The sequence below is a fragment of the Caretta caretta genome, chromosome 1 (genome assembly GCF_965140235.1).
Source record: "Caretta caretta isolate rCarCar2 chromosome 1, rCarCar1.hap1, whole genome shotgun sequence".
Classification (NCBI taxonomy): Eukaryota; Metazoa; Chordata; order Testudines; family Cheloniidae; genus Caretta; species Caretta caretta.
In genome coordinates this window covers 288,493,017-288,503,176 of record NC_134206.1, presented here as the reverse complement: position 1 = coordinate 288,503,176, position 10,160 = coordinate 288,493,017, and the positions used below count along the sequence as shown (strand labels likewise).

Sequence of the window (10,160 nt, the reverse complement as noted above, 5' to 3'; positions counted from 1 at the left end):
CAAATAAAAATAAGCTTGAATCTGTTTTGTTGGATTATTTCTCAGGTAGTAATGTATAAATGACACATTTTATTCACATTTAATAGGGTGATTATTGTAATAGTGTGGGGAGAACCGAACAGTATTGATTAGTTCCTTAAAGAAAGCAACAGTTGAAACATTGATTATCATACACATTTTAAAGAGAGTGGTCACTTTGGATGGGCTATTACCAGCAGGAGAGTGAGTTTGTGGGGGGGGGGGGGGGGCGGAGGGTGAGAAAACCTGGATTTGTGCTGGAAATGGCCCAACTTGATCACTTTAGATAAGCTATTACCAGCAGGACAGTGGGGTGGGAGGAGGTATTGTTTCATGATCTCTGTGTGTATCTGATGAAGTGAGCTGTAGCTCACGAAAGCTCATGCTCAAATAAATTGGTTAGTCTCTAAGGTGCCACAAGTACTCCTTTTCTTTTTGCGAATACAGACTAACACGGCTGTTCCTCTGAAACCTGTGTGTATATAATGTCTGCTGCAGTTTCCACGGTATGCATCTGATGAAGTGAGCTGTAGCTCACGAAAGCTTATGCTCAAATAAATGTGTTAGTCTCTAAGGTGCCACAAGTCCTCCTTTTCTTTTTGCGAATACAGACTAACAAGGCTGCTACTCTGAAACCAGTTGAAATATTGCAACATTTTGCTAAGTACATTTCACTTAACTATGATATAAGGCAGGTGTGTTAAACAGACTTACCCACAGATCAACAAGACAAATATTTAGCAATCACACTGTTTCAAGGGCTCTGTGGTTAGCTGCATCTGTGGCCAGGTTACCCCTCTGCCGCCCCCCGCGTATGACCCCGCTCTAGCTTTCACCCCCAGCCCACCTGCCTTCTGGCCAGCCTCGACTCCCCGTCCCCGCTCCGCCCCTTTCTCCTCTTCCCCTGGCGGGCGGGGCAAGGTGACATCACGGACCCGGTGACACCCGACTAGTGTTGGCGGCGGCTTCTTGCCATAGGGGGGCGGGGTGACCTCGCGCTGCACGCGGGCGGGCTGCCTCCCTGGTGACGTAGAAGCGCCAGGGGCACGGGCCGGGGTCTGGCGGGTAACCCACCCCCACCTGATCTGGCGGCGGGGAAGGAAGGCGCGAGCCGTGGCCGGAGCTGCGCGCGGGCCTGGCCTCGCTGCCGCGGAGCAGGGGGCTGAGCGCGAGCGGCCGGCGCGGCCCCGGGCGGTTCCCCGCGCTGCAATATGTTCAAGAGAATGGCTGAGTTCGGGCCTGACTCCGGGGGAAGAGTGAAGGTGCCGGCCGGGGGCGGGGCCGGTGCCCGGGGGCGGGTTCCTTTCTCCGCCGGGGGCGGGAGGGCGCCTGTCCCCACCTCCCCCGGGCGCGCTCGGCTTGCTGGGGGCTCCGCACGGGGAGGGGCTGCGGAGCTGCGCCCAGTGCCCGCCGCGGGGTGCAAGCAGCCGCGGGGGGTGGCGGCCCCGGCGCGTTCACCGCTTGGCAGCCCCCCGCCCCAAGGGCCAGTGCCGCCGCCACCGCCGCAGCAGCGCGGGTAAAGCCCGCGTCCCCGCCAGAGCCGGCCGGGGTGAGGAGCAGCAGCAGCAGCCGCCGGGGGCCGGAGGGAGCCCCGCTCGCAGCACGCGGTGGTAGAGACCAGCCTTAACCCGCGGGCGGGGCACCGACGTTTCCTGTCTGTACCACAGAGCGGGTCCCGCCATGCCCGCTCTGCGGGGCTGGGCGGCTTGAGCCGGAGGGCAACTCGGTCTCCCAACGTCACCTGGCTCTTGGCCTCTGCTGTGGGGCAAAGAGATTGGTTCAGCACGCTGCAGGCGCTTCATAACTGCTGTGCTGGTCTTTTGGAAAACGCATTTTTCACCCCTTCTTTTCCCCCCTTGCCACTGGTAGCCTCCATACTGGAAGGTTTCAGAGGAACAGCCGTGTTAGTCTGTATTCGCAAAAAGAAAAGGAGTACTTGTGGCACCTTAGAGACTAACCAATTTATTTGAGCATGAGCTTTCGTGAGCTACAGCTCACTTCATCAGATGTTTACCGTGGAAACTGCAGCAGACTTTATATACACACAGAAATCATGAAACAATACCTCCTCCCACCCCACTGTCCTGCTGGTAATAGCTTATCTAAAGTGATCAACAGGTGGGCCATTTCCAGCACAAATCCAGGTTTTCTCACCCTCCACCCCCCCACACAAATTCACTCTCCTGCTGGTGCTAGCCCATCCAAAGTGACAACTCTTTACATAATCAAGTCGGGCTATTTCCTGCATAGATCAAGGTTTTCTCACATCCCCCCCACCCCCATACACACACAAACTCACTCTCCTGCTGGTAATAGCTCATCTAAACTGACCATTCTCCAGGTTTAAATCCAAGTTAAACCAGAACATCTGGGGGGGGGGGGGGTAGGAAAAAACAAGAGGAAACAGGCTACCTTGCATAATGACTTAGCCACTCCCAGTCTCTATTTAAGCCTAAATTAATAGTATCCAATTTGCAAATGAATTCCAATTCAGCAGTTTCTCGCTGGAGTCTGGATTTGAAGTTTTTTTGTTTTAAGACAGCGACCTTCATGTCTGTGATTGCGTGACCAGAGAGATTGAAGTGTTCTTTATGCGGCTCAGAAACGTTAATTTCTCTGTCAGATGGAGTCTCTCAGATCTCAGAATGATAAAATACATGTTTTAAACAAAACAGATACAAATGGCAGAATAGCTTAAATTGTGAAGTAAAAATAGCAGCTGTTATATATCATGTGGCTTCTCAACAGGATTAGTTTCAGTTATCATTTATGAGCTGCTGATCATTTTTCTTTTTTAAAGGGTGTTACTATTGTGAAACCTATAGTTTATGGAAATGTTGCACGTTATTTTGGAAAGAAGAGAGAGGAAGATGGACACACACATCAGTGGACAGTTTATGTAAAGCCCTATAGAAATGAGGTAGGCAAAAAGTTGATTATTGACCAAAAGATGAACTAGAAATGTTTACCATAAATTGTCATCTGTCTAGATATAGGCCTTAATTCTGCAGACACTTAAGGCATGGCTACACTTGCAGATGTAGAGCGCTTTGAGTTAAACCAGCCTTTGTAGAGTGCAGTAGGGAAAGCGCTGCAGTCTGTCCACACTGACAGCTACAAGCGCACGGGTGTGGCCACATTAGCAGCTCTTGCAATGACCACAGAGAGAGCAGTGCATTGTGGTAGTTATCCCAGCATGCGGGTGGCTGCAACATGCTTTTCAAATGAGGGGGAGGGGTGGAGTGTGACAGGGAGTGTGTTATGTGTATGCGGGGGGAGAGAGCATGTCAGCATGCTGTCTTGTAAGTTCAGACAGCAGCAGACCCCCCACACACACACACACCGCCCCTCTCTCTCTCTCACAGCATTCCACAGTCATGGTTGCTTTGTTTCAGAGCACATAAGCAGCCGGCTGTCAGAAACGGAGCTTTCAAAGGGCATATCCGCATTCCTGCAGCGATTCCAAAACAATGAGAAGAGTGACCACTTGACTTAAGGGGATTATGGGACGTTTCCAGAGGCTGATCAGAGCGCAGTAATGCAACACCTTGTTCACACTGACAACCGGGCGTTTCAGCCAAGGCGCAACAAGTGTTTAATTTTCTTGCCCAGGTGGAGTACCAGGAGCACTCTAGCCGTGGAGTCAGAGCACTCTACATGCCTTGCCAGTGTGAACGGGTAGTGAGCTAGGGCGCCCGGGGCTGCTTTAATGCGTTCTAATTCGCAAGTGTAGCCAAGCCCTTACATTCATATTTAACTTTAAGCATGTTAGTGGACCCATTGACTTCAAAGTTAAGCACATGCATAATTGCACAATTGGGGCCTTACCTGTTAAAATATAGCAAATGTTGTAATGACAGTGTCACTCAAGAAATGCCAGAAAGGCCCTTAGCATTGTGTTGGGTCAGAAGAAAATACAGGCACAGTTAGAATAGCTTCTTCATCTCCAGTATAACACATTAATTATATGTACAAATTTAGAGCTGGCATTAGGGAAAAGGTGTGCAGATAAGTGTTTGGCAAAAAGTGAGTTATATAGACTGGCAGTTAAAAACAATCTATATTTCTGCAAGGATCATATAGAAAATAAATTACATTGATGTCATCAGAGAGAAATGTAGCAAGAGATTTAAAAAATCCACATAATCTGGAGTATAGCTTGGTTTTGGCAGATAGGTTGCCACATTAGTAAACATAATAGATATGTGGAGGGGAAGAAACAATGAGAGAAACTGTTCAGTGTGCTTTAATATCTGGAAATAATTGGCCACAGTGTTTACATTTTAGGATATGTCTGCTTATGTGAAGAAAATTCAATTTAAACTACATGAAAGCTATGGTAATCCTTTAAGAGGTAAGTTTGTTTTTTTATGGTTTGTACATAGCTCTCACATAATGAGACTATAAGTCATCCGTCATCTGTGTTCCTGCCACTATTTTTTCCACTGCAGTTGTTACCAAACCACCATATGAAATCACTGAAACGGGTTGGGGTGAATTTGAAATCATCATCAAGATATTTTTTATTGATCCCAATGAAAGACCTGTAAGTACATTTTTTGGCTTTTAATAAACCTTTATTTATGTGTAGTGTATTGTGCATTTATAAAACTTTGACATGGGATGCAGTTGACCAGAAAAAGTTCTAATACTAAGTCTCAGCATGTTTAATGTCTTCATTACTGTATGCCTACCCTTCACTTTTGGATGCATCTTCAAGATAATGTGTGCTATTACTCAGCTTTTGGAGTCATTTTTTATTGTGCATTGAATCCCAGTGCATAGCTGGCTTTCACACTTTTAAACTAAGTTTAGATAGGGAAAGCACGTGTCAAATAGCACTGTGGTGCCTGAAGGTGGGAAGGGAATGCCTACTTGTTGAAAACAGAATTTGTAAATTACCATGATCACAAGAGCTTAGTCCTTTCTCCTTGTCCAAAACTCTCAAACTCTTTATGCTTTCCTTGACCTGATTAACACTATGGAGGAATATGATGGATTACACACTTTTTTGAATGGTGTTGAAGGAAGGAAAAGAACTGTAAGGTGTTCCAAAGAGGATCAAAGTAGATAAAATAGCCTGGATTGTCTCTTTTTTCCCTCCCTGCCCTCCATTATGTACAATTCTTCCAACTGGAAGCAGGTATCGGCCATCTCTGTGGCACTTAACTGGTTTGCTTAAGGGAAGGAGTGGAAAAGGCAGAGTTGTTGGGATTTGTTGATTAGAGCCAGAGCCATTGTGAATCCATGTTGCTTCCACATGGATGGTCCTGGCCTCCCATGAATAACCAGGGGTTTGTAGGTAGGCTCACAGCCTATTCCATTACCTATCACCTCCCACAGAATAATAGAAAAGGAACTCTTGGAGAAGAACTTCATCGAGGGGTGATATAAATCTAGATTAATATTGAGAAGCACTTCCTAACTGTGTTTTGTTAGGCATCCGTATGCATAGGGTCCCACATGAACCAAGTGATCTTTTCTGTGCTCAGAGTTTGTCTACATGGTGAGCTGGTGCACAGAAACCTAGCGTGTGAATCTATAGCCAGCTACATCATGCTTGCAAAGTTCTGTAGTGTGCTTTGACTTACTGCTGTTAGTGCTGTAGCTGTGTCCACATGGGATATTGTTGTGTGGCTAGCTAGTGTTCTGCAGATGCACTTCCTGGCTTATTGTGCACCAACTCATTGAATGCCTTAAAAAAGGTAATTATTATAGTAGCATTTATAGATCAATCTTCGTTTATCTTATTTTCTATTTTACTTTCCCTAGACCCTTTCCAAATCCAGCCAAACATTTGGCTTCAGGATGCTTAAGTTGTTTAACAAGTAATATAACAGAATAACTGAATTTAAAAGTTTAAACAGTATCAGAAGATCGGTTTAGTTCTTGAATTCTTACAGGGTTTTAAAAATCCTATATGCTTGCACAGCAAAAAGAGCAATGAATGTTTTAATTCCATTGTGGTGTATCACTTATTTTTTCTTAAAGTGCATATTACATTTATTCAGGTCTATCTGTTTTCCTTGCACAGGTAACTTTGTACCATTTGCTGAAGCTGTTTCAGTCTGACACCAATGCAATACTGGGAAAGAAAACTGTAGTATCCGAGTTTTATGATGAGATGGTAAGAAAAGAGAACATATTAAAGGTTTTGTTTTTAAATAGTGAGATTGATAACAGGTGTGTATTTTTCTCCTCTATTAGATATTTCAAGATCCTACTGCTATGATGCAGCAGCTTTTGACAACATCTCGTCAGCTAACACTAGGAGCTTATAAGCATGAAACAGAGTGTAAGTGCCAACTGATAATTCTAATGTCACACATGAATTTTAGAAGTTAAGATTAACCATTAATGTTTTTAATTATCTTTGTCTGCTGCTGTAAAGTGAAATTTGTATGTGGAAAGATCTCTATATGTTTTTGAAAAATATCTCTACAGACATATCTATTAAGTATTATACTAATTTTAGGATCTGAAGGTTTCAGATTTGTACATTATTCACAATTGTTTACTTGTGAATAATTCTATATGAAGGCTGATAGAAATATTTATCGTTCATGTAATTCCAGTGAAGTCGGAGAGTAACACAAGGAATGAAAAAACCCCTGAGGGGTCCTTGTGCTACAAGGACTCCTTGTTGTTTTTGCTGGTACAGACTAACACAGCTACCACTGTGAAACCTCTCACAAGGAATGAAGTTGCCCAATAGATTTGAGGTGTGAACTTCCCCCGTTCATCTAAATAGGATATTAACTGAACTCAGAGATTGAACTTAGAATTGCAATATTTAATGTTAATATTTCAACACCTTTACCTGAAGCGAGCAGCTATTTTGGGATGGAGTGAATAGTTACCATTACTTGTTTTCTAAATGAAGTTCTCAAACTTTCATGCTGTAGACCATTTCTTAAGATAAGACTTTTATAGAGTCACCTCCCTATCCAACCTCTTTCCTAATTCTTTGTTTCCTTTGCAACTATAATGCTTTCTTTAAGTATTGAGGGCATTAAGGCGATAAAATGAAAATAAACTTTATTAATATTGACTGGTGTGGCTATTTGACTTATCCCCTCCTTCAGATTTTGAATCAGCTTTCTGATTTCCTATACCCAGAGCATAGATTTAATATATATTCATTCCAGATCTCACATTGCTGTCTATAACTCTGCTGCTCTAATCTCTCCAGGACACTTACGCTTTGGTTCTGTCCTCCTGTCTGTATGTTACCCCTCCCATTTAAGTATTGTCAGTAAATTATATTACTTAAGATACTTTTGAGATACCTAAAACTGAGGACTAAGGGAGTACATATAGCTTTGAAAGCCAGAAAATGCTGGATTCTAATCTCAGCGTTGCCACTGTAGTGCTGTGTCGACTTTGGTAAATCACTTGACTTTCCTGCCTTAGTTTTATCATCTGTGCGGTGGAAATAATGTCTTTACCAGTTTCCTCATTTGTAAAATACCTATCTCACAAAAGTACTGAGGATTATTTTTTGTATTTGTAGCTTGTTACTTTGTTAATTGGACAGTAGAAAATGTTTTATGACTTTACTTTTGAGCATGTCAAACTTTTACATTTAAACTAAAAAAATGGCTACATGTTTCTACTAGGCATGGATAGAAGTGATTTATTGCTCTACAGCCAAAGTATTAGAGGTGTTTCCTTATTTGCATTTCTCATAAATATGCTTGTGGAAGAAGATATCGAGTAGGACCTTCCTGGAGCATGGGCTGTTTAATTTAATATCCCACAAATGGGAGGGGTGATGTTTTTGCGATGCAGTGGAGTGCCAGTGTTCTATTCAGATTTCTGTTGCCCTGCCAGCCCAAAAATGGAGATATGGGGAAAGTAACATTCTCACAATGTTTTTGTGCATAAGCTAAAAGCTGGAATTTACAGTATTTCAATACTGCAATTTCTGTAGGATACTTGGAAAGACAGATTCTGTGCCACTGTATATCTGAGACATGTAGAATAACTATTATGGTAAGGCATTGAGGGCAAGGTGCTTTTTTTGCACCTGGTAGGGAATAGGAGCCCAACTTCCAGCCATGCAAACTCCAAAATGGGATCTGAAGGTCCTTCTGGATTCTTTTAGGGTCCATGCATTACCAGTAGTGAAGATTCTGTGAAACAGATTCTGCCCTCTGTTACATTATATTGAGTAATTGCAGTTTTGCAGTGCACTAAAAATTTTTTTTCTTTGTCACCATCCCAGTTGCAGATCTTGAAGTTAAAACCAGGGAAAAGCTGGAAGCTGCCAAAAAAAAAACCAGTTTTGAAATTGCGGAGCTTAAAGAGAGATTAAAAGCAAGTCGTGAAACTATCAACTGTTTAAAGAGTGAAATCAGGAAACTTGAAGAAGATGACCAGTCTAAAGATATTTAACAAGTTATCAATTTGATAGAGACTTAGCTGTAAATAAAGGGACTTAGATCATGGAACAATGTTAACATATTCCCTCAAATTCATAGAGGGGACTATGTACAGTTTCATCCTTGAATTTCATTTCAAAAGATGGGTGTACATGAGGCCAGCTTTATAGATGAAAAATGTCTAGTGTTTAAACTATCGAAGTATGTGCAATTTTTACTTTTCTATCGTTTTAAAGAATGTAATTCTTTGAGATCAGACTTTTTTAAAATTGCATTGAGTGCAGCATGGTAACTTTGTAATAAATCTCAGGTTACTATAATTTACAAAATGTAATCCGTTTTCATAATCCATTTACTCTTTCTAAAGTATTGGAGACAAATCTTTAAAACTGAACATTAAAATAGTAGTAGCCTTTTCACTGTTGGGAATCTGAAATTCCTCTGCTTAGTTGTTGGCTTCACATCCAGTGTGATGAGTAAATTTGAAGGGAGAGGTTAAAATCTTTGGTATGCAGGTAGATTAAGCCTGTCAGTTTAAAATTACATCTGCACTTCTGTTTTCTGATATTGGTATTGGTATGAGGAAACAGTGGGCTGGCAGAGATTCAGGAAGATGAGATTCTTTAAACTAGCAGTACTACTGTACAAATGTACAGAGACAAACTATAAAAATGTAGATCAGACTTATATAAATGCAGCAACCACATTACTTATATTTCAAGATGTAAGTTGACTTGTCATGTTTTGCAACTTTTTGTTGGCCTAATATATTATTATTATACTGTATTATTTGTTACCAACTCCAGTAACTCTAGCATACGTCCTTACCGAAAAAGCAGTACATATTCCCCTTGACAGCTCTGACTTTATTCATAGGAATAAAATGTGACCTTGGAATGAAAAGGGTTATCTTCCCTGCTATTTTTTAAATTACCACTATACAATAAAATCACCTGTTAAATACACACACAAACCCCAGGAATTAATGTGAGATTTTAAAGACTCAAAGCATTGGGATTGCTTTAAATTTGAGATTAATATGAACCGCCTGTTGACCATGACTTTAGTAAACTAAATACATTTAAAACAGTTTCATAGAAGTAATTTACTTCAAATAATGCAGTTTTTTGATATCTGCACTTAATATAGAATTGGAAGGATTTTTCCTTCATTCTCTGACCCCACAGTGCAGCTAAGATACGTGGGAATCAAATGAGAAGGCACAAGCCAAGACTCTTTGTTTAAAGGTGTTTCAAAGAGTTATAACTCCCATGGAACCAACTACTGTCTAATGTTCAAATAAAGCTGGCTGACTCTAAAAGATGGTCCAAGTGGCTTCCGTCTACAAATTGTTGCTGATCTGATGCCTTTCAAGACTCATGAGAGGAGAATAGGAGTGGAAATGTACTAAACTGACGGGAAGTAAAATAGATGTCTATATTCCAGAACAGCAGCTCCTCTGACTCCTTGCAGCTGCTAATCTGGGTTTGAGTGTGGGCTGAAGTTGGAAAGATAGGATTTAGATAGGGCAAGGGTTCTCAAATGGGGTTGTAAGTTTATTAAATGGGGGGGGGGGTCGCGAGCTGTCAGCCTCCACCCCCAAACCCTGCTTTGACTCCAGCATTTATAATAGTGTTAAATACAAAAAATATTTTTTTAATGTATAAGGAGGGGTCGCACTCGTAGGTTTGCTGTGTGAAAGGGGTCACCAATACAAAAGTTTGAGAAATATGGGGCCAATGGCTTACCCAAGCCCCA

General features: G+C 42.2%; 1 protein-coding gene across 1 annotated transcript; it reads left to right on the top strand.

Annotated features, from left to right (window-relative positions):
• The first annotated feature begins 1,004 nt into the window (after positions 1-1,004).
• Positions 1,005-9,723, top strand: YEATS4 (YEATS domain containing 4). The gene is made up of 7 exons (XM_048835814.2): positions 1,005-1,280; positions 2,819-2,938; positions 4,306-4,372; positions 4,470-4,564; positions 6,053-6,145; positions 6,226-6,313; positions 8,246-9,723. The coding sequence occupies exons 1-7, from the start codon at positions 1,230-1,232 to the stop codon at positions 8,413-8,415; spliced, it is 684 nt and encodes a 227-aa protein (XP_048691771.1). The 5' UTR covers positions 1,005-1,229; the 3' UTR covers positions 8,416-9,723.
• The last annotated feature ends 437 nt before the right edge of the window (positions 9,724-10,160 follow it).